This window comes from Heteronotia binoei, chromosome 14 (assembly GCF_032191835.1).
Source record: "Heteronotia binoei isolate CCM8104 ecotype False Entrance Well chromosome 14, APGP_CSIRO_Hbin_v1, whole genome shotgun sequence".
In the NCBI taxonomy this organism is placed as follows: domain Eukaryota; kingdom Metazoa; phylum Chordata; class Lepidosauria; order Squamata; family Gekkonidae; genus Heteronotia; species Heteronotia binoei.
Window position 1 is genome coordinate 66,408,719 of NC_083236.1, and position 24,539 is coordinate 66,433,257.

The 24,539-nt window shown below is 51.9% G+C and overlaps 1 protein-coding gene across 5 annotated transcripts in view; it reads right to left on the reverse strand.

Annotated features, from left to right (window-relative positions):
* The window catches only part of GSE1 (Gse1 coiled-coil protein), a 592,607-nt gene that overhangs the window by 126,088 nt on the left and 441,980 nt on the right, over nt 1-24,539 (reverse strand). Inside the window, exon 1 of one of the 5 annotated variants that reach the window (XM_060254208.1) lies at nt 769-871. The exons of the other annotated variants lie outside the window; for them this stretch is intronic. Within the exon in view, the coding sequence (XP_060110191.1) occupies nt 769-805 (37 nt within the window). The 5' untranslated portion in view covers nt 806-871. Of the gene's footprint in view, nt 1-768; nt 872-24,539 lie in introns of those variants that run through there. 5 annotated transcript variants of the gene reach the window in all.

Here is a 24,539-nt window from a genome sequence, read left to right on the forward strand (position 1 = left end):
GTGGACAAAAGGAGTGAGATACGCTATACACCCCAAGGGCCGGGCGGAACCCGACGCGCACTCAAGTTGCACATGGCTTTCAGAAAGGAAAGGCTGCGCCAGGGTGACGGAGGGATGGGAAGAGGAGGGGAAAGACATGGGTAAGGGGGAGGACCTTGGACTTGCTCTGGGTTTACTCCCCCCCCCCCCAGCAATCCCACACCAACCTCTCCAGCTCACCCCGGAGTTACCCCCACAAGCAACCCCATTAGCCCCAGGGCAACCACCCCTGATTCTTTCATAGCATGTCGAACAGCCATCTGTCAAGTGTGCAAATACAATTCTCGTCTCTTCATCATTTCACCAGCTCCACAGCACCCCTCTGCCTCAGATAAAACCTAGGGGAGTTCCCAAGTGAAACGGGGGGGGGGGGGGGCTGCGGAAGTGCACCTCCATGTCGATGCTGGGGCCAACTCCGGCAATGTGAGGAAACCCCACACCTTCTTACCCTCCTGCAACATCCAGCCCCAAGCGTTCTACAGAGGCCATTTGTACCCATTTCCCTTCCATTCTTGCTTTGGCCCCGGAGTTCCCCTGACACACCTGACCGAACCCAAACAGTGCTCCTCTTAGAAAGGAGAGAAACACAACTGGGACCAGCGCATCTTACAGAGTTCCTTTGAGCTCCCCGCCGACCTTTTTTTTTGCAGTTCCTGTGTCGCTGCAAAACTAACCCGAAAATAAAAGAAAGGAAGGCAGGAAGAGGGACAGCTCCGAGAGTGACCTTACCTGGCAAGAAATAGAGAGGCGGTTTCAATCCAAACATGTTTTCTCTCCCAGTTCCAAGGCATCCAGAGGGGGAAAAGAGAAAGGAAACAAAAAACCCAGTCTGGCCGAATTGGGCAGGAGAAGGAAAAACTAGAGCAGCCAGCCACGCGGCGGTTTGACCAAAAAATATACGCACATGAAAAGTTGGGTCTGAATCGACAAAGCGAGAAGAAAGAAAAACGGTCGGTGGTGGAAAAGGTGTGTGTGGGGGGCTTCTGTGGTCACCCTGGGGTCTCAGCTGCCCAAAGCCGCTCCGTCAAAGCCCCGCCGCGCCTTGCATGTCGTTGGGTGCCTTCCCCTCCTTTGGGCGCCTCTCCCCCCTGCTTGCCTTTGGAGTCCAGTGAAAGCCAAAGAGACCCACCGCACAGCCGTGAAAAAGAAGGTTGGGGCGCCTTCCTCTCTCTCTCTCTCTCTCTTTCTTCCGCCTCCTCCTCTTCTCCCTCTTTCTGTCTTTTAAAAAAAAATAATTTAAAGAACCTCCTTTAGGGATTACTCATTTGGAGCCAGCGAGCGCCCAAGGAAAGGGGAGGGGAAGCGACTCGCGCCCCCCCCAAGACCTGCTGGAAGCTCTTTTTTGCCTCCCCCCATTCAGCCACTTGAATGTCAAGGGTGGAGCGGGGGGGGGGGGGTGGAAGAGAGAGTCAATGGGTTTGTTTTCAATGAGGCTTCCTATGTTCAGCATCACATGAAAACCCGGGCGGGGTGGTGGGGGGGGGGAGGCGGAGAGGTGGAGTTGTCAGAAGGCGAAGCAAGGGAAGGAGGAAGGAGGAGGGGGGGGGGTCCGGCTCCTCCGGTTGTCAAGCAGAAATGGGGCTTTGTTTTGCCTTCCCCCTTAGCTACCGGCTTCACAAAAGGGGAAAGGGGGTGGAGAGAGAGGGCGGGCGGGAGAGGCGGCGATGCAGCCGAGAAGCGCAAGCGGAGGGCGAGATCCTGGAGGCGCTTAAGCGGGTCGGGTGCCAGGCGCCGGGGGGGGGGCGGCGGCGGGCTCTCGGGGGGGGGGGCGGCTGCTCGGTCCTCTCCTCCAGGGCGGATGGACGGGAGGGGGGGGGCAGGAGCCGGCCGAAGGAGAGGCGCACCCGGGCAGGCTGGCAAAGGGCAGCTCCGGCGGCGGCGACTGGCAAAGGCGGAGGAAGCCGAGCCGCTTCGGCCCCCCCCCCCGCCCCGATCAATTTTCATGCAAGCCTCATTATCGGTAAATTGGAAATCTGGCCGGCTGACAGCAGATTTGTCTCCCGTAATGAAAGGGGGGGGGGGGGAGAGAGGATCGCCGGGCATCTGCTCCCGCCGCCTCCCCCCCCCCGCCCCGGTTGGGGGTCGCCCCTCGCACACCGGGCTGCAGCTCTCGCGGGGGCGCTTTGCTTTTTTGGGAGGGGGGGGGGAGAAGAGGCTCAGCGGTGCCGGGTCGGCGGTTTCCCCCTCCTGGTCGTCCAGGGCTTCCTCTCCCCCCCCCGGGAAACAAGCGGGGAGGGGGGCTGGGGGAGCTTTTGCAAACAAGGCTTGCTCCTCTCAGCGGCCGCACAGCCCCCCCCCCCAAGCTTTCTCTGCCTGTTTCTCCCCCCCCCCTCCCCCGGGCTCCATGCACAACAGCTGTTTGTCCAGGAAAAATAATTAACAAGCCCCCCCCCCCCCTAAAACACGCACAAAAGCTGCTTGGGTCCCTCATTTCAAAGAGGGGGACTTCTTTTGACCTCCCCAAAAATACTGACCCTAAGAGCAAGACCACAGTTCACTATGGGTGGGGGTTCCAGAGAGTGCCAGAGAAGGGAGATGAGCCCCCCCCCCCCCGCCAGCTCTTCCTCTCATTAGCCGAATCCGCCCCCTGCAACCAAACCAGAAAAGGGGTTGCATCGCATGACAAGCTTCAACACAAACTGCGGGCTGGTGGACTTGAACTCGGGGCGTTGGGGGCAAGATCATCCAGGTGTGGCTATCAAAGCGGCCTCTGGGGAATGCCTGCCGCCATTCATTCACCCGTCCCTTGCACATTAAGCCCCCCCTTCCTCCAAAGACATCTATCGCACCCCCCCCCCTTTCTAGTTCAAACCCTCACAACAACCCTGTGGGGTTGGACAGCCTGAGAGAGAATGGGCAGCTGTCGGGATGTTCGCTCTCCGCTGGTCATCGGCTAGCCACCACCTTCCCCACTGTATGAAGTGCGGGACCCACTTCTAAACTCAAGGGTCCCCTTGCAAGTCATTCCATGCCTAATCCCCTCCTCTGCATAATAAAACGCAGAGAAATTTTACATCAGACGGCAGCGAGCAAGTTCATACTTTATTTCCCTCGTTTAGTCTTTATAGACACATCGCCTGCTTGAGCGATATGCTGTATTTCATGGCCGTTTCATGCATTATGCAGGGGCAAACCCAAAGCTGCCACTAAACCTCCCAGAAACCTCCTCTCAAAGCTCTCCCTTCTTCTCCCTCCTCTCTTCTCCCAGCAATACAACCCACTTTGGGGTCCAGACCCCCTGTTCAAAGCAAAAGCACCAAATATATCTGGATTTGCCCAAAGCGCGCACAAACCAGGACACAGACTTCACCTGGGAGGTCAGGTTAAACACCCCACCCCCCCAATCCATTAACAATGCTGGAAATGTGGAAGATACACAGAAAGTATTAATCTACAGATTCCAGAAGGAAAGGTTTCTTAGCAGCTCCAAGCTTTTCACTGTTGAGGCCTCTGGGAACATAGGATAGAGAGAAAACAGGAGCTTAGAGGCACCTTAAATTTTATTCTAGCGTAAGTTTTCTTGAGTCAGTGTTCCCTTCTTCACATGTACCAAAGTGCAAATCCAGTTTCCTGATACACACACGCATAGTGTTATTTAGAAACTGCTAATGCAGTGATATCCTGCTGCATAAATGCATGCAAATAATTCTGCAACAGCATCATCTGCCCTGTGATATCTTCTTCCCTCCCTCCCTTTTGTTTTTAACTGATGAAAAGTCCTTTGGAACATGAAAGTCTGCATGCCGTTCTCTGAGATTTTCTTCAGTTTTCATAACAGGTATTACCAGGCTTTTGCTTTTGAACTCTCTATGTGTTGGGATGCCAGCCCCAGAGTCTTCTCAAAGGCCTACTCTCAGGTAAGTATGCACACAGTACCGCAGCTTTCACCGGCTCCCCTCTGTTCTGACCAAATTGCAATGGAACAGACCAAGCAGGGCACCTCTAGAGCCGGTCTAGTTTCCAGCTTCTGTATCAATCAAGCTCTGTGTGAAACTGCATCTTATAAGTAGGGTGTGGGAACAGGCAAGCTTCTGAGTTTCACAGAGCTCACCATCACCAGATACGAATCTCGCAATGGCACCCAGGAAGCCCGACTTGCAGGCGAGTGGCCACCTTTGCACCGGGGAATGAGCGAGGAAGATTAATCCCCATCGATTCCTTCTCCACTCCCCCGGCTCTTCCTCTCCACTCCCCACATCAAACCTCTTTCCCTGTTCTAAATACTCAAGTTCAAGGAGGCAAAATGTGTGATATCTCTTCACTGCAAAAATAACCCACATCCGGTGCTGATAACGACCGGCTCTCCAAACAGCTCAAAAAGGGCAACCTTGTAAAGGAGGGGGTGCCACAAGCACAACGGAGCCTGCCCGCCACTCAGGTCAGCCCCCGCCTCCCACGCTCTGCATGTGGGCAAGAAACACAACACAAATTGCCTGCTTCTGTGCATGAAAATCTCCCTTCGGGGGAGCGTATCCTGCAATTAGAGCATGTCCGCAACTCCCTGCAAGCCACCGCCTGCCCATACATCACTGTCAGATCATCTCAGCAGAGCACCAGCAAGGGAAAGGTCCTGAAAACAGCATCGCAACAGCATCCTACCCACCCACCCCCCTCTGGGTGGGAGACTTTTTGCAATCAGCAATGCAGGCGGAAAGGATGAGAATCAAGGACTGCTCCCCCGCTGCGTTCAACCCCACTTTTGCCTCTGCTCACAGGCTTTGCAAGTTTCTGTAGTGTCTTGAAAACCTGCAAAGCCTATTTGTCCGGATTAAAAGAGAGGAACCTGAAAGGCTAACAAAATTTGTTCAAGCAGCTTATTTCATCCTCCCAATGCCTTTGCAGAAGAAGGCAACTCTGATTCACGAGCACTTCGTCGGGAATGAATTTTGTCTTTAAGATGCGCCTTTGGACTCCAGTTTAATTTTGCGGCCACGCACAAACACACCTATTCGTCTGCACCCACCTGCACAGATCAGATCCAACTTCAGTGTAAACCAATTTGATTGTTTTGCAATATATTGAAAAATATTCATCAAACATACACTTAAACATACACCGGGTTAGGAGTCTGGGAGTTTTACTGGAGCCTTCATTATCAATGGAGGCCCAGATTGCAGCCACTGCCAAGTCAGCCTTTTTCCACCTAAGGCGGGCAAAGCAGTTGGCTCCCTTCCTATAGCGCCAAGATCTGGCAACAGTACTTCACGCAACGGTCACCTCGAGACTGGATTACTGTAATGCCCTCTACATGGGGCTGCCTCTGTGCCGAACCCGGAAGCTGCAGCTGGTGCAGAACGCAGCGGCTAAAGTGTTGTTGGGGCTTCCTAAATGGGAGCACACACAGCCTGGACTGCGCGAGCTGCACTGGCTGCCAGTTATATACGGGGTTCGTTACAAAGTGCTGGTCATTACCTTTAAAGCCCTATATGGTCAAGGACCTGTCTACCTTAGGGACCGTCTCTCCCCATACGAACCCCAGAGAGCACTGAGGTCAGCCGGGAAAAACTTGTTGACTACTCCCGGACCGAGAGAGGTGAAGCTGCAAAGCACTCGTAACCGGGCCTTCTCCTCTGTAGCCCCGAGCCTATGGAACCAACTCCCAGAGGAAATGCGGGCCCTGCGGGATCTTGAACAATTCCGCAGGGCCTGCAAGACCTTCCTCTTCCGACTGGCTTTCGCTGATGAAGAAAGAAATTGCTAATGATAACCGCCATCACAAAAGAACAAATAGCATTAGCACTTTTATCAATTTAATTTAATTAATTTTTAAACTTAACCAGAATTTTAATGTTCAATGTTTAAATGTAATTTTGTTTTCTTTGTTTTTCCTTGTATAATTGAAATTTGAATTGATCCTGTCAGCCGTCCTGAGCCTGCTCCGGCGGGGAGGGCGGGATACAAATAAAATTTTGTTGTTGTTGTTGTTGTTAAAGATATTAACCAATACACTACAAAACTCCCTACTCCTCCCCCCTCTTCTGTTTCATGACCTCTGCCGGTATTCAAAACAATTAAGAAGAAAATAAAGGTAAAATTCGCAATTATAGCATCTTCACTAAAAATTACATTTACCTTACCACAGTATGAACCAAGACTATGTAATAATTGCTATTATGATTAACCCTCTATTTATCTCATCATCTAATCTTCTGCTAGATTACATATTAAAACAAAATTCATCTGCAGCTTTATCTTCTCAGTAAAACTTCAGTTAATGTTATCAAAAATCACTAAGTGTCTCTTCACTTTCCATTGTTCAATATATTTTTGAGATTTCTCCCAGTCCTTTTTAAAGTTCCCTGAATTACATTCTTTCAGGATTCTAGTAAGCTTATCTATTTCACTCCAGTGTAGCACTTTTAAGATCCAGTCTCTGGTATTTTATCTTGCTTCCACATTTGCGCATACAAAGTCCTCGCAGCTGAAAGCAAATACCACAACAATGTACTCTGTCTCGCTTCGGAAAGCTTTCCATTTGTAATCCCACCAGAAATACATCTCTTGATATTATAGCCCAAGATTCTCGAAATCTTTTGTCAAAATTGTTTCGCCTTTTCGCAAGTCCGCCACATATGGTAGAAAGAACCTTCACGTCTTACACTTCCAAAACCTATCTGAAGCTTGATTGTTAGATCAGATCCAACTTCAGCAATTGCTCAACTCATGTAAACCTTGGACCCTCCTTGGGCCAGTCCAAAGCCAGCAGGAACCCAGATGCACCCTGAGCAAACGGCTGGGACTTAAAGCTAGTGAGCCAAGCCGCACACAAATATAAAGCAGCCAATTCTCCCTATGGAAACGTCCTTCCTGACTCAAATGTGGCCAGTCAACCCCTGAGTTCCCTGAGCTAATGCTCCATGGAGGAACAGGGCATTCAAGTAGGTCTACTCAAAGAGACTTACTCCCAGGAAAGTGCTGTTATGGCAGCACTGCTGGTCTCTGTAGCGCCTTAAGGGTGAATTCATCCTGCTTCCAGAGCGCGGGTTTCCTTCACCAGAACCTGAAACGATCCAGAGAGCACATACCCCTGCAAGACAATCCTCTGAATTTGAAAGAAAGCACCTGGGTGGAACGGTTTGGACTGGGAAACTTCCCAAAACGGGACACTTTCCAGAAAATCCGCCCAGTGCTTCATTTTACCGTGGCAAATTCCCTAATGATCTCTTGTTAACCCAAAATTAACAGCAGAGAACGGATGCCGTTGGAGTACAATATCGGGAACAGGTAAGCTTGGCAGTTTCAAAGTCGTAATTTAAAGGTGTTCATGGTGATTCTTGTGAGAGCGTACAGGTAATGCTTCAGTAATGTGTAAACCAGGAAAGTTGGGTGGATAACACCACAAAGAATAACCCGATTTTTTTTTTAAAGTCGAGGTATGAATTCAGGCGATTGGCTGTGCAGACGGAATCAAAAGCAAAGCTAAAACTCTCATGAAAAAGGGCTCCTGGCTAATAGAGGAAAGGTTCTCCTAGCCCCCAGGCTGACACAGAACTAACAAGCGGCAGGGCTCTTCTTGTAGCAGGAACTCCTTTGCATATTAGGCCACTCCCCTGATGTAGCCAATCTCCCTGAAGCTTACAGTAGGCCTGGCACTAAGAACCCTGTAAGCTCTTGGAGGATTGGCTACACCAGGGGGGTGCGGCCTAATATGCAAAGGAGTTCCTGCTACAAAAAGACCCCCGCAAGCGCCGCTGCAGAAAGTGACACTGGAACAGGGACACCCCATGGAAACATTAAGTTCTGACCAAAGAGATAAACGGTCAGCCACATTGGGCCGGAATCCCGCACATGCGCCAGCTCCGGAAGGGGTGGGGTACCCCCCCTTTTATAGAGTTTTTTAAGCTAGAAAGAAAATGTCTGCCGGCCTGCACTGGCGCAGTTCTGACGTGGGGCTGCGTGAGAAGACGAAAGATGAAGCTCACACAACCCCCAAAAGCAGACCTTGAAGGAGCAAGATACGTAGCTCCGGAGCCAACATCCTCCAGGCTGTGAGCTACAAGCTGGATATCCATTGCAGGCCAACCAGCTGTGCCTCATGGGACACAAAAATACAAAAATACAAAATATTGTGCACAAATACTCTTAACTGGTGTAAATAAAGTTCTATTATAATGAAATGAACAGCCTACAACAGTGGGCATACATTCATACAGTATAAATAGAAATAGAAAACAACAGTCTCAAAACAATATTCCAAGGAGGACCCCACACAGTCACAGAGTTTTCAAAATGAGTACAATGACTCAAAAATAAAGTTCCACAGGAGTCCCTCTGTTGTTTGTTGACTTCTGAAGGACAAATTCTAGCCTTCACGCAAACCCCGGATTTGATTGCGTTCCGCTGCTCCTGCAGCTTCCTCGTAAGTCAACTGAAAAATCCAGCCAAGTTCTTTCTCAAACGCCCATTTTGATATCTTAATTTGCAGCTTGTGTGGCCCAGGGCTTTTTTTGTAGCAACTCCTTTGCATATTGGGGCTCACACCCCTGATGAAGCCAATCCTCCTAGAGCTTACAGGGCTCTTAGCGCAGGGCCTACTGTAAGCTCCAGGAGGATTGGCTACATCAGAGGGGTGTGGCCTAATATGCAAAGGAGGTCCCGCTAGAATTCCTTACAGGGCTCTTAGCGCAGGGCCTACTGTAAGCTCCAGGAGGACTGGCTACATCAGAGGGGTGTGGCCTAATATGCAGAGGAGATCCTGCTAGAATTCCTTACAGGGCTCTTAGCGCAGGGCCTACTGGAAGCTCCAGGAGGATTGGCTACATCAGAGGGGTGTGGCCTAATATGCAGAGGAGATCCTGCTAGAATTCCTTACAGGGCTCTTAGCGCAGGGCCTACTGGAAGCTCCAGGAGGATTGGCTACATCAGAGGGGTGTGGCCTAATATGCAAAGGAGGTCCCGCTAGAATTCCTTACAGGGCTCTTAGCGCAGGGCCTACTGTAAGCTCCAGGAGGACTGGCTACATCAGAGGGGTGTGGCCTAATATGCAGAGGAGATCCTGCTAGAATTCCTTACAGGGCTCTTAGCGCAGGGCCTACTGGAAGCTCCAGGAGGATTGGCTACATCAGAGGGGTGTGGCCTAATATGCAGAGGAGATCCTGCTAGAATTCCTTACAGGGCTCTTAGCACAGGGCCTACTGGAAGCTCCAGGAGGATTGGCTACATCAGAGGGGTGTGGCCTAATATGCAGAGGAGTTCCCACTCCAAAAAAAGCCGAGGCAGCTCTTGATTCTATATATGCTCTGGATTTTCCACATGTACCCCGGCACCACTGGGTCAGAGCAAAAGGAGACCTGCTGCAGTTCCCATATCTGAGTTGGGAAATACCAGGAGGTTTGGGGCATGGAGCCTGAGAAGTGTAAGGAGGGATGGGACATCAGAAGGGTATAATGCCCTAGAGCAGGGGTGTCAAACATGCGGCCCAGGGGCTGAATCAGGCCCCCCCAGATTCAGGCCCCCGAGCAACTGGCTGTCATCTGCTTCCTTCTCCCTCTCTCTTGCTTCCTTCAGCATAACAGCTTGCTTTGCTAGGCTTGCTCAATCACACAGGAGCTAAAGAGCAAAGCCTCTGTTTTCTCCATTGGCTGAAGCTTCTCCCAGGGAGGGGGGAAGAGGGGGAGGCGGTGCTTGCTTTGCCAAGCTCTCTCAGTTGCACAGCAGAGCTACTGAGCCAAGCCTCTTTTCCTTCTATTGGCTGAGGCTCCATCTCCTCCTGGTCCCCTGGGGAGGGAGGGGAAAGAGCCAGAGCTTCCTTTGCCCAGTTCTCTGGATCCCATGGGAGAAATACAAAGAAAGCACCTTTAAGACCAATGAGTGCATGTGTTTTCTTTTTTTAAATCTTTGTGTTTGTCTGTGTCCTTTACAAAGTTTATATTTCTGCTACCAAATCAAGGTCTCATTTATGTCAGATCCAGCCCTCGTAACCAATGAGTTCAACACCCCCTGCCCTAGAGTCTGCCTTCCAAAGCAGCCGTTTTCACCAAGGGAAGTGACCTTTGCAGTCTGGAGACTGGTTTTAATCCCAGGAGATCTTAAACCACTTCCTGGAGGTTGGCATCCCCAATGCCTGCCCTTAGAATCTGCTATTGGGCAAAGAAATGCCAACAGGAGGCCTTCTGCAAGGTTCGGGCACGGGTTTAGCCAGTCCAGCGCCATGTGGACCTCTTGAGGCCGGTCCAAGTAATCCAGGTGATGAGCAGGGAGACAGGAGGGCCAGACAACCAGAGCACAACCTGGGCTCTGCCGTCACCTGCATTGGAAGTACTGCCCACACAGCCACCGCCAATCACATGTCCTCCCCCCTTCCGCTCTGTGTGTCCAACTGTCATTCTTTTATAGGTTTTTAATTTGCCAGGATTGCCCTAACAACGGTGGTAATTAATACTAACCCCTCCTCTACCGTATATGCTAATAGCATGAGCCATAAAAATTAATTTGCAAACACGTCATTACACAATCGCTGTACAGGCGATAAACCTGCAATTATAGGCCAATCACGGAGCGGGAGCAGAGGGAGGGGTGCTTGGCCAATTTGATTTCTTTCTTTCTTTCTTTAATTGCATAAAGCTCCAGAGGAAAGAATTGCTTCTCACAGGAGAAGTTGGGCTCCGCTTCCAAAAAAAAATAAAGGGGGGGGGGGAGGCTCTTGGCTTCCCTCTCGGCAAGCAGAACCGAAAGACGCCGACGGGGCGGGACGGCAGCCAGAGCGAGGGCTCGGGAACATCAGCTGGAGGCTGGCCAGATCCTTCAAGCTCTCCATATTTTCTGGCAGGCCCCGAGAGTCCAAAATGGCTCGCCGGGCTTTGGCTGCGCTCGCCTGGCCTCAGAAGGCTACGACAATAATGCAGAACACGACAGCTGAGTGGTATATGGAATGTGTGAAGCAATACAGAAGGACAGAGTGCTTCTGGGCATGCCCAGAGAGCCTCACTTGCACCGATTGACCTCAGCCAACCAATCCGAGGTAAGGAGAGAGAGCTTTCTGCACACTGCAAGCGCTGATCCTCGCTGGTGACAACTTGCAAGAAGAAGAAGAACCCGCCCTTCTCTCTGAAGCAGAGTCTCAGAGTGGCTCACAATCTCCTCTATCTTCTCCCCCCACAACAGACACCCTGTGAGGTGGGTGGGGCTGAGAAGGCTCTCACAGCAGCTGCCCTTTCAAGGACAACTCCTGCGAGAGCTATGGCTGACCTAAGGCCCATTCCAGCGGCTGCAAGCGGAGGAGTGGGGAACTGAATTTTTCTCCCAGGTATGTGTCTGCACACTTAACCACTACACCAAAAAGGAGTCTGTCAAACACCCCTGTGAGGCAGTCCTGAAAGGAGCATGGGCTCAGGGCTGCAGTATTAAAAGCACATCTGCCCCCCCCCAAAATAGATTTCAACTCCTTCTAACAGCTGGAACTTGGATACTGCATTTGCTTTTATTTCTTTCCTACTGTTCCTTCCCAGAGTCGGGATTCCAAGTGGTCTTAGAATACCCTTCCCCCTTCCTCCATTTTCTCCCAACCACCACCCTGCAAGGTGAGAGTCTGGGACAGACCCAAGGTCACCCAATGAGCTTCCGTGGTTGGAAGCGGGGATTCGAACCCGGGTTGCCCCTAGTCCTGGTCTGCCACTCTTTCCCCGTACACCACACAGGCTCTTTGTGTACTTCTTTGATGTGCAAACGTTGAGTCCCATCAAACCGCTGTTTTTCAAAATAATAATAAATTTCACTTGTATATGTCCTCAAAAGGTCAGAATAGGACAGCCTGAAGCTCTCGGGGACGAAGCGTCACCATTCCGTGTTTCTCACCTGCCGCTCGACAGCCGGAGGCCACCGTTTCCTTGCCTGGTGCCTCAGTTTCCCCAGCCGGTAGGTGTGACCCAATTCCGGGAGGCACGAAGTGGCCTCATTAGCGTCACGTCGGCGCAGCTTTCTGAAGGCAACGAGCGGTGCCAGGAAGAGCAGAGAAAACCGGCAGGGCTTGCTGGGCGAGCTCTGCAGGGAGGACTCGCGTGCCCCTGCCCAGTGCTCGGATGCTGCGCTCCTCTTTCAAGGGCTGCCCTCCGGGGCTTGCTAGGGGGGAAAGGGAGTGCCACCAGCCACTGTTGTCCACTTGGACACCCAGCATAGCTGCTCACAAGGAAAACATCCTTGCAGTAGTCGGGGAGGGAGGGGGGGAAAGAACCAGCATTCCTTCCTTCTGGCAAACATAGGGTTGCCAATCCCAGGTAGGGGAAGGGGATCCCCTGGTTTGGAAGTCCTCCCCCCCGCTTCAGGGTCATCAGAAAGTGGGAGGTGGGAGGGAAATGTCCGCTGGGCACTCCATGATTCCCTAGGGCGACCGACTCCCACAGGGTAGAATGGAGAATTGATTTGAAGAAGAAGATGAAGATATTGGATTTATATCCCGCCCTCCACTCCGAAGAGTCTCAGAGCAGCTCACAATCTCCTTTCCCTTCCTCCCCCACAACAGACACCCTGTGAGGTAGATGAAGATATAGGATTTATATCTCGCCCTCCACTCCGAAGAGTCTCAGAGCGGCTCACAATCTCCTTTCTCTTCCTCCCCCACAACAGACACCCTGTGAGGTGGGTGGGGCTGGAGAGGGCTCTCACAGCAGCTGCCCTTTCAAGGACAACCTCTGCCAGAGCTATGGCTGACCCAAGGCCATTCCAGCAGCTGCAAGTGGAGGAGTGGGGAGTCAAACCCGGTTCTCCCAGATAAGAGTCCGCACACTTAACCACTACACCAAACTGGCACACTTAACCACTACACCAAACCACTACACCAAACTGTGAGTATCTGGGGCTCTGGGAGAGCTGTTTTTTGAGGCAAAGGCATCAAATTTGCAGCAGTACCTCTCCTCAAAACACCCTCCAAGTTTCAAAAAGATTGGACCAGGGGGCCAATTCTATGAGCCCCAAAAGAAGGTGCCTCTAAAAGGTGTGTGGTCTCTTAAATCTGATGGCCAGAACTCCCTTTGGAGCTCCATTCTGCTTGTCACACCCTTGCTCCTGGCTCCACCCCCAATGCCCCCTGGCCCCACCCCCAAAGTCCCCAGATATTTCTTGAATTGGACCTGGCCACCCAAGCCAAACATCTTCTGAGCTTCCCCCTCACAGCTCAGCTGCATGTCAGGAACAGGAAAACGAGACCCTGGGCAGCTGGCAGGCTTTGGAGGGAGCCCAGACGCCCTGCAGCATCCAAACTCTCCAGGGTCAGACTCCGAGAAGGAAGCTCTGCCCGAGAAAGGGCTCAGCTACAGTGGGGCCCTCGGGGGCGGGGAAGGAACTGCACGACATCAGCTACGGCTCTTTCCTTAAGAACATAAGAGAAGCCATGTTAATCCAGGCCAATGGCCCCTCCAGTCTAACACTCTGTGTCACAGAAGAACATAAGAGAAGCCCTGTTGGATCAGGCCAATGGCCCCTCCAGTCCAACACTCTATGTCACAGAAGAACATAAGAGAAGCCATGTTGGATCAGGCCAGTGGCCCATCCACTGCAACACTCTGCGTCACAAAAGAACATAAGAGAAGCCACGTTGGGTCAGGCCAATGGCCCACCCAGTCCAACACTCTGTGTCACAGAAGAACATAAGAGAAGCCTTGTTGGATCAGGCCAATGGCCCATCCAGTCCAACACTCTGTGTCACACAGTGGCAAAAAATTTTTATATACACACACTGTGGCTAATAGCCACTGATGGACCTCTGCTCCATATTTTTATCTAAACCCCTCTTGAAGGTGGCTATGCTTGTGGCCGCCACCACCTCCTGTGGCAGTAAATTCCACATGTTAATCACCCTTTGGGTGAAGAAGTACTTCCTTTTATCCGTTTTAACCTGTCTGCTCAGCAATTTCATCGAATGCCCACGAGTTCTTGTATTGTGAGAAAGGGAGAAAAGTACTTCTTTCTCTACTTTCTCCATTCCATACATTATCTTGTAAACCTCTATCATGTCACCCCGCAGTCGACGTTTCTCCAAGCTAAAGAGTCCCAAGCGTTTCAACCTTTCTTCATAGGGAAAGTGTTCCAGCCCTTTAATCATTCTAGTTGCCCTTTTCCGGACTTTCTCCAATGCTATAATATCCTTTTTGAGGTGCGGCAACCAGAACTGCACACAGTACTCCAAATGAGACCGCACCATCGATTTATACAGGGGCATTATGATACTGGCTGATTTGTTTTCACTTCCCTTCCTAATAATTCCCAGCATGGCGTTGGCCTTTTTTATTGCAAACGCACACTGTCTTGACATTTTCAGTGAGTTATCTACCACGACCCCAAGGTCTCTCTCTTGGTCAGTCTCTGCCAGTTCACACCCCATCAACTTGTATTTCTAGCTGGAATTCTTGGCCCCAGTGTGCATTACTTTGCACTTGGCCACACTGAACCGCATCTGCCACGTTGACGCCCACTCACCCAGCCACAACAGATCCCTTTGGAGTTCCTCACAATCCTCTCTGGTTCTCACCACCCTGAACAATTTAGTGTCATCCGCAAACTTGGCCACTTCACTGCTCACTCCCAACTCTAAATCATTTATGAACAAGTTAAAGAGCATGGGACCCAGTACCGAGCCCTGCGGCACCCCACTGCTTACCGTCCTCCACTGCAAAGACTGCCCATTTATGTCCCTTGCGCAGACATCTACACATTTACCCATCATCTCTCAGGCTAGAATCTCGCTCTCCCTATCAGGAGCTTGGCATAGTGCATGTGATTCCCTCCGCCCCTCTTCCATTTTATCCTCAAAACAGCCCTGCAAAGCAGGCCAGGCACAAGAGAATGAATGGCTCGGGCCCACCTGATGCATTTCACGACCGAGCTGGGGCTGCAGCCCAGGTCTCCCCAGCATTGGCCTTCCCTCTCCCCGACCCAGAGAGACCCTGTGCCTGTCTGAAGGCTGCACAGATTGCCACGGCGCCCCACTCACAAAGCCTCACGCGCCTTCGCTGAGAGACGGCAGCGCTTGTTTGCATCGGGCAAAAGCACCACGCGTGCAATGGTGGGGGTTTTTTTTTGTGGGGGGGGGGAAGCGTCATTAGCAAGTTCGCGTCCTGAATCGCAGCCACCATGGTTGCGATTGCTGGAGTCCTTTATTGCCCTGCCTTGTGTTTTGCAAAGGCTGCTCTCTGAGGGAGAAAGGAGGGCCAGATGGCGCCCTCTGGTGTGGAAGGGGGTGTCACACAGAAGGAACTGCTCTCCTGCACGAGCTATTTGGCCTGGTGGCATTCCCCCCCCAGCCCAGGCAGCCAACTCCGAAAAGGGAGTGAGCCAGAGTTTCAAGGCCCCTGGCACACAGCACAGCTGAATTCAGCCACCCTCCTGTTGGGGGCGGGGGGAGAAATCCCCTCCAGTGCCATCTTCCTTGATATTAACTTCCCTGCTTGGTGCCTCTTGGTTTGCAGAGGTCTCTTCCCTGCTTTTATTTGCCAGACATGAAGGCCCCCCCCCCCACATCCTTGGAATAGGATAGGAGCTGTTTCTCTGGCCCCCCAGGGTGCCAACAGGAAAGCCGTGCCAAGGCTACGCCTGGGGGAAACAATAGGGCACACAGAGAAGGAAGAGAAACGGCTCTGGCAGAACACATCTGCAGAATGCATGCATGGACGCAAGGGAGCTGCTGTACACCGAATCAGACCAGCAGTCCATCAAAGCCAAGATTTACTGGCAGCGGCTCTCTGGGGTCTTTCACATCACCTTTTTGCCTCGTCTTTTTAAACAGAGATGCTGGGGATTGAACCAGGGACCTTCTGCATGCCAAGCTGAGGCTCTGCCATTGAGCCACAGCCCTTCTTCAGTACGGACACATAAAGCTGCATTCTACTGAGCCAGTTTGGTGTAGTGGTTAAATATGCGGACTCTTATCTGGGAGAACCGGGTTTGATTCCCCACTCCTCCACTTGCACCTGCTAGCATGGCCTTGGGTCAGCCATAGCTCTGGCAGAGGTGGTCCTTGAAAGGGCAGCTGCTGTGAGAGCCCTCTCCAGCCCCACCCACCTCACAGGGTGTCTGTTGCGGGGGAGGAAGATATAGAAGATTGTGAGCCGCTCTGAAACTCTTCGGAGTGGAGAGCGGGATATAAATACAATATCTTCATCTTCTTCTTCTACTGAATCAGACCCTTGGTCCATCAAAGCCACCAGTGTTGTCTACTCACTGACAGTGGCTCTCCGGGGTCTCAGGCAGAAATCTTTCCGGTCACCTGCTCCCTTGGTCCTTTCAAATCGAGATGCCGGGGATTGAACCTGGGACCTTCTGCATGCCAAGCACTGAGCCAAAGCCCCTCCCCAACACACGAAGCTGCCTTCTACTGAATCAGACCCTTGGTCCATCAAAGTCAGTATTGTCTATTCAGACTGGCAGCAGCTCTCCGGGGTCTCAGGCAGAGGTCTTTCCCATCACCTCCTGCCTGGTCCTTTCAACTGGAGATGCTGGGGATTGAACCTGGGACCTTCTGCATGCCAAGCAGAGGCTCTGCCACTGTGCTATGGCCCTTCTCCATGGCCTCAGGCTGAGGTCTTTCCCATTGCCTGCTGCCTGGTCCTTTCAACTGGAGATGCCGGGGATTGAACCTGGGACCTTCTACATGGCAAGCAAAGACTCTAACACTGATGCTCTGTGAATGGCTGAGAACCCTGGCAAGCCACCGCCTGATTCAGCAGAGGGTCAGAATGACAGCCACGTGGGATGGAAAGAAAACACGAACTCGCTGCTGGCTGCTTGCAGCATGGCTAAAGACCAAGCTTATCTCAGCCATCAGCCTGGACGCCCGTGCCGACTTGTGGGGCAGACACGCAAAGGAGAGGCGCCAGTCCAAGAGACCTTCCCTTGACAGGCATCCGTGGACAGGAGACACGCCACAGCTCTCGCAATGAGTGTCTATGCCAATCTATTTGCGTCTGTTCTTGCCTACTGTTGCGCAAGCCGCACTGCCTCTCACCATGTCTTCCACCTAGGAAGCCAAGGTACGCTCAGAACTCAGGCTGGAATCTGAACGCTGACTGCTGAGTTGTAGACACTTGAAAACTTTCCAAAGGGCAGAAGCTTGGGAAAGTCTGGCGGTCTGCTGGCAAGATGGTTCATATCCTGACATTCAGTCATAGCACTGAATGCAGCAAGTTAGATTTGAATCCCGCAACACCCTAGAACAGGGATGTCCAACTCAATAGTTTTGAGGGCCAAATCTGACATAAATGAGACCTCGGGCAGGGCTATATTGGGCCGGGCCATATGTGTGCCTAAGATTACGTAGCAGAGATAGAAAAGGACACAGAAAAACACAATTAAAGATTTTTTTAAAAAACTTAAAATAAAACATGCTTAAAACATTAGCACTCGTTGGTCTTAAAAGGTGCTTTCTTTGCATTTCTCCTAATGGGATCCAAGGAACTGGGCAAAGGAAGCTCTGGCTCTTCTCTTCATTCCCCAGGGGATCAGGAGAACATAAGAGAAGCCATGTTGGATCAGGCCAATGGCCCCTCCAGTCCAACACTCTGCGTCACATAAGAACATAAGAGAAGCCCTGTTGGATCAGGCCAGTGGCCCATCCAGTCCAACACTCTGTGTCACATAAGAACATAAGAGAAGCCATGTTGGATCAGGCCAATGGCCCCTCCAGTCCAACACTCTGCGTCACATAAGAACATAAGAGAAGCCCTGTTGGATCAGGCCAGTGGCCCATCCAGTCCAACACTCTGTGTCACATAAGAACATAAGAGAAGCCATGTTGGATCAGGGCAATGGCCCATCCAGTCCAACACTCTGTGTCACAGAAGAACATAAGAGAAGCCATTTTGGGTCAGGCCAATGGCCCATCCAGTCCAACACTCTGTGTCACAGAAGAACATAAGAGAAGCCATGTTGGATCAGGCCAATGGCCCATCCAGCCCAACACTCTGTGTCACAGAAGAACATAAGAGAAGCCATGTTGGATCAGGCCAATGGCCCATCCAATCCAACACTGTGTCACACAGTGGCAAAAAAAAAAAAAAGGTGGGGGAGGAGTCTCAGTCAATAGAAGGAAGAGAGGCTTGGCTCAGTAGTTCTGCTGTACAACTAAGACAGCCTGGCAAAGCAAGCTCTGCCTCCTCTCTTCCTCCCCAAGGGAGGAGCCTCAGCCAATAGAGAAAATAGAAGTTTTGCTCTGTAGCTCCTGTGCGGTTGAGCAAGTCTTGCAAAGCAAACTGTGACGCAGAAGGAAGCAAGAGAGAGAGAGAAGGAAGCAGACGACAGCCAGTTGCATGGGAGCCTGATAGGAGCCCTCCAGGGGCCTGATTTGGCCCTCAGGCCGCAGGTTTGACACCCCTGCCCTAGAAACCAACCACCTTTTCAAGAGGGTCAGCTTTCAAGAGTCAAAACTCCCTTTGACAGACACAAGTGATTAAAGGGAGCTCTGGCTCTCTAAAGCTGACTCCCTGAAACGCTGGTTGATCTCTTCAGTTGCTGCTGGACTCGAACTGCAAAGGAAGCGCTTTAAGACCAATGAGTGCTAATGTTTTAAAGCATGTTTTACTTTATATGAGATGGAGCAGCCAAACTCCCAGAAGAGCCTCCAGAGCAGGGGCAACCAAACTTGCATAACGTAAAAGCCTCATAGATTACGTCAGATGTTTGAGAGCCACAAGACATGAACGTCAGATGTTTGAGAGCCTCTAGAAAGGGAGGGAGGGAGGGAGGGAGGGAGGGAGGGAGGGAGGAAGGAAGGAAGGAAGGAAGGAAGGAAGGAAGGAAGGAAGGAAGGAAGGAAGGAAGGAAGGAAGGAAGGAAGGAAGGAAGGAAGGAAGGAAGGAAGGAAGGAAGGAAGGAAGGAAGCTAGCTTTAACTTTAAATGCATTCTCCAAGCTGTTAGCTGGCTTGGCTTGGCAAAGTGATTTAAAGAGACCAATGCCTTCTGCAAGCCAGCCAATGGGGTGGCAGAGGCTTCAAGAGCTGCACAATATGTGCAAAAGAGCCAGATGCAGCTTCTGAGCCACAGTTTGGCCACCCCTGGATTGGCCCAATCAAAGAAGCCCTCGGTTTGCAAGAGCTGAGCTGAGCTGTCAACGACAGGATGCTTTGGAGGTCCTTAACTCAAAAGGCCGCCATAAGTGGGAAGCAATCAACACTTTTGCACACACGCACAGAAAAAAAATATCCCCTCGAATCAAGCACCCTGGTCCTCCCCCCTCATTCCAGAAAAAGGAAACAGTTCTCAACACTTGGTGCAGGTCTTACAGAAAACCCTGGCCACAGTCACCAGCTGCTTTGACTAGGAGAGGGAGGGGGGATCGGAGCTATTATTCCCCCCCCCCCATCAAGAGCTGCCTTCTTGCTTAATAGCCCGTTGAAGAGCAAGGTGTTTCAGGAGAGAAGCTGCCTCTTTTGCAGCGCGACCACCCCCAGGCCTCCGCCACAAGGTACTTGGGTACGGGAGATAAACTTCTACGAGCGAAGACCAGACTGGCAATAAACTCGAGCCTCCCTCTCAAACAGCCCAGCAGCTGCAAGGAAATAGGAAAAGTGCAGAGAAGGGGACAGGGGGGGAGAGGGGGTGCTTAAGCAATTAAAAGGCATTGCATTCTCCTGCAAGCAAGGAAAAACAGAACCAGTCCTCACCTGCAGGCTGTCTGCCTCGCAGGGAAACCCCCCTCTCTCTTTCACCATTCTCTGAACTCACCCCGCCCCCCAAAGGAAACATATTATAGACTTTAAGGAAAGGAAAGGTCCCCTGTGCAAGCACCAGTCGTTTCCGACTCTGGGGTGACGTTGCTTTCACAACATTTTCACGGCAGACTTTTTTAACGGGGTGGTTTGCCATTGCCTTCCCCAGTCATCTACCCTTTCCCCCCAGCAAGCTGGGTACTCCTTTGACCGACCTCGGAAGGATGGAAGGCTGAGTCAACCTCGAGCCGGCTACCTGAAAACCCAGCTTCCACCGGGGATCGGTTGTGAGCAGAGCTTAGGACTGCAGTGCTGCAGCTTTAACACTCTGCGCCGCGGGGCTCTTATACAGACTTTAAAGATTCATTCAAAAGCCTGAATAGCAGAACCAAAGGGGTTAGCCCAACACAGGGATCCACTGAAGGGATCTGACCCACACAGGGGCTCCCGATCCACACCAAGCTGCAGGACAACTTTTGCCCCCCCGGCTGAAATTTCAGAGAGATGCTGCCTCACATGCAGTGCCCTGGCCTCACCTTAGAGCACGGGTGCCCCATAATTAGGAAGGCTGCCCTGCTTGGGGGGTGAAATGCTGGTTAGTTGATGGAGAGCGCAGATCATGTCCATGGAAAGCCATTTGAAAAATTGGTGTGTGTGTGTGTGGGGGGGGATTTGCCAATGCCAAAGTCTCCCTGTCTCTGTTCCAGATATTTCAGTGCCTGATGCGAGATGCCAGCTGACGCTGCTTTATCCATTTCTGCCCTGCTTTCCTCCCCAACGGGACTCAAAGCCACTCGCGCAATTTCTCCTCTCCTCTGTTTTATGCTCACAAACACCTTGTGAGGTAGGCTAGCCTGAGAGCAAGCCAGGCAGATTCTGTGGCAGAGTGAAGAAGAAGAAGATGATATTGGATTTATATCCCGCCCTCCACTCCGAAGAGTCTCAGAGCAGCTCACAATCTCCTTTCCCTTCCTCCCCCACAACAGACACCCTGTGAGGTGGGTGGGGCTGGAGAGGGCTCTCACAGCAGCTGCCCTTTCAAGGACAACTCCTACCAGAGCTATGGCTGACCCAAGGCCATGCTAGCAGGTGCAAGTGGAGGAGTGGGGAATCAAACCCAGCTCTCCCAGATTAGAGCCCGCACACTTAACCACTGCACCAAACTGGCTCTCGAGTGGGGATTCGAAGCTGGGTTTCTCCAACCCTAGAATGACGCTCTTAACCATTGCACCACACTGGCTCTCTGAATAAGCACCAGGAAACATTTCCATGGGTTGCGTTTTGTTGGCTTTCAGTATCTCTCCCATGGTCCCTTGAGGGGCCAGGAAACACTCTTCCCCCAGCTAAAACAAGGCTGCTTGATGGCGCTGCTCCCCCTGGTTGGTGGATTTATTTATTTATTTTTTAAATCGTGCTGCCTTTCCACTCAACTTGGTCATTGGTTTGCAGGCTTGAAAATGCTGACCTCTTGGGGGGGGGGGGGGAAGGGGAATGGAGGCGGGGGGGGGCCTTTTCTCTTTTCCAGTAACAGGGGGGAAAGGAAGATTATTCTCCAAAAATTTGCAAGACTCCAGCTGCGGGGGTTCCTGGATAAGGAGAGGAAGTCAATTGCACAAGCCTGCCCAAGGCAGATAAGGGGAGATTGATGGAACAGGAAAAGGCAGCGGGGAGGGGGAGAGGTACCTGTTGGGTCATAACCTCAGCCCTTCAAACTGAAGCCTGAGTCACTGGCACAGCTAGGAAAGCGAAAGCAGCTCCCTTCCCCATTCCGGGTGTGTTTCCTAGGCCCTGTGTGGCTACTGGATTGGCCCAGAGCCCTACTGAAATGACAAAAAGGAGGGGAAACTGAAGCCCGGCGTCGTTCAGTCACACAGTCGACTCCAACTCTTTGTGACCCCATGGACCAAATCACGCCAGGCCCTCCTGCCTTCCACCATCTTCCTAAGTCTGCTCAAATTTGTGTAAGTTGCATCAGCCATCTCCTCTTTTGCCATCCCCTTCTTCTTTTGCCTTCTGTCTTTCCCAGCATTGGGGTCTTCTCCAGGGAGTGCTCCCTTCTCGTTGGGTGGCCAAAGTATTTGAGCGTCAGCTTCAGCATCTGACCTTCCTGGGAACAGTCTGGGTTGATTCCCCTTAGGACTGACTGATTGAGTGAGCAGTGAAGTGGCCAAGTTTGCGGATGACACTAAATTGTTCAGGGTGGTGAGACCCAGAGAGGATTGTGAGGAACTCCAAAGGGATCTATTGAGGCTGGGTGAGTGGGCGTCAATGTGGCAGATGCGGTTCAATGTGGCCAAGTGCAAAGTAATGCACATTGGGGCCAAGAATCCAAGCTACAAATACAAGTTGATGGGGTGTGAACTGGCAGAGACTGACCAAGAGAGAGACCTTGGGGTCGTGGTAGATAACTCACTGAAAATGTCAAGACAGTGTGCGTTTGCAATAAAAAAGGCCAACGCCATGCTGGGAATTATTAGGAAGGGAATTGAAAACAAATCAGCCAGTATCATAATGCCCCTGTATAAATCGATGGTGCGGTCTCATTTGGAGTACTGTGTGCAGTTCTGGTCGCCGCACCTCAAAAAGGATATTATAGCATTGGAGAAAGTTCAGAAAAGGGCAACTAGAATGATTAAAGGGCTGGAACACCTTCCCTATGAAGAAAGGTTGAAACGCTTGGGGCTCTTTAGCTTGGAGAAACGTCGACTGCGGGGTGACATGATAGAGGTTTACAAGATTATGCATGGGATGGAGAAAGTAGAGAAAGAAGTACTTTTCTCCCTTTCTCACAATACAAGAACTCGTGGGCATTCGTTGAGATTGCTGAGCAGACAGGTTAAAATGGATAGAAGGAAGTCCTTCTTCACCCAAAGGGTGATTAACTTGTGGAATTTACTGCCACAGAAGGTAGTGGCGGCCACAAGCATAGCCACCTTCAAGAGGGGGTTAAATAAAAATATGGAGCAGAGGTCCATCAGTGGAGGCCACAGAGCAGAGAAAGAGCCCAGCCTCTCTGCCGGGGATAGGAAAGGGAAGCCAACAGATCTTGCCTCTCCGAGCGGAAAGGCCTCATTTGCAAGCAAACGGGGATTCGCCCGGGTGTTCAAAGATGCTTTTTTAAAAAAAATGTGATTTATTGATAAGCTCCCCCTCCCCCACCCCTGTGACATCAAACGGGATCGCTGGCCAGCCTGTAACCCTTCCTTTCCCTATTAGAGGGGGCATTAATGAGGCCTCTGATCAGCCGCCCGCTCGCCTGTGAATTGCGGAAGGTTCAAGTAGCAATTTTCCATTTGCACTTCAAATGTTAATGAATGTTCCTGTCTCGGGTGGAGATGCGGCGATAATCGGCGGGGGCCGGGTCAGCAGCTGCTCTGCCGGGGCTCCAGAGGGGAGAGGCAGACATTTTTTTTTTTTTTTGCTGTGAAATTTCTTTGGGGAATGCTTCTGACACGGGCGGTAATTGCCCTCAACCAAATCCGCGCTTCTGCCGGCCATAAGGAGCAGGAACCACAAATCAAGAGGCGCATTATTTTGTGTGCCTCAGTCCCCCGAAGCGTAGTGCGACTTGTGGGTTTAAGGCCCGTTCCGGGCAAGGCAAAGAGAACCGTGCGCGTACGCACCCGCATTCCCATACCACCCCCTCCTGCGAGCCCCTTCTCCTGAAACCTCGTTTTTCTCCCCCTAAATAATTCATCGTTGCTAATCCCAGGGCCTGAGCACACCAGCTTGGAGGCAAGCGTTCTCGAGGGGGGCCACTGATGTAATTGACACTGTATCCTGAGCCCCGTGGGTAGGCGGCACTTCTAAAGCGGACTTCATTGAGCGGCGGTGGCAGCCTTAGGTGCCCCCATGGGATGGCAAGGCGGCTCGGGGTGTGAATGGGACTCAGCGGTCTTGAGGAACGCTAGGAAGCCCCGCTTACGCCAGTGGGGACGTTAGCGTGTTCGTACGCACAACACGGCGAGCTCCAGCCGTGAAAAGAACACAAGCGCCTCGAAGCGTGCACGGGGGGGCGGGTACCAGGAGGCCCTGTCCCAGCACTGTCTGACGGACGCCATCCCTCTGAAACGGAATTCTGCGCCACCGCTGGGCCTGCACATCTTGCCCCACCAGGGAGGTGCGGGGTGAGAGCGACTCCGCCATCTGCCCCGAGGCCACGCCCACCAAACGCTGCTTCCCACCCAAATACCCGAGCCTGCCCCCACCCAACTCAGCATCAGGTGGGGAGATTGCAAGCATGCTTAAAACATGAGAGAAGCCAGGTTGGGTCAGGCCAGTGGCCCATCCAGTCCAACACTCCGTGTCGCACAGTGGCAAACCCCCCCCCCCAGGTGCCATCAGGAGGTCCACCAGTGGGACTAGAAGCCCTCCCACTGTGCCCCCCCCCCAGCACCAAGACTACAGAGCATCACTGCCCCAGGCAGAGAGCTCCATCAATAACCTGCGGCTAACAGCCACCGATGGACCTCTGCTCCAGATGCTTATCCAATCCCCTTTTGAAGCTGGCTATGCTTGTAGCTGCCGCCACCTCCTGTGGCAGTGAATTCCACGTGTTAACCACCCTTTTATCAGTACTTCCTTTTTATCCGTTCTAACCTGACTGCTCAGCAATTTCATTGAATGTCCGTGAGTTCTTGTATTGTGAGAAGGGGAGAAAAGGACTTCTTTCTCTACCTTGTCTATCCCATGCATAATCTTGTCAACCTCTATCGTTGCCCTCCAGCATGTCCGAGTCTGGGACTGAGCAGGGCCGCCCACCCGCCCTGATCTTTGCAAAGCTGAATCTAGCTGAGCGCAGGAGAGACACTCTGTACATCCTCAGAGACAAACTATGGCAGGATGGTGTTTCAGGTGTGGTGCAGTGG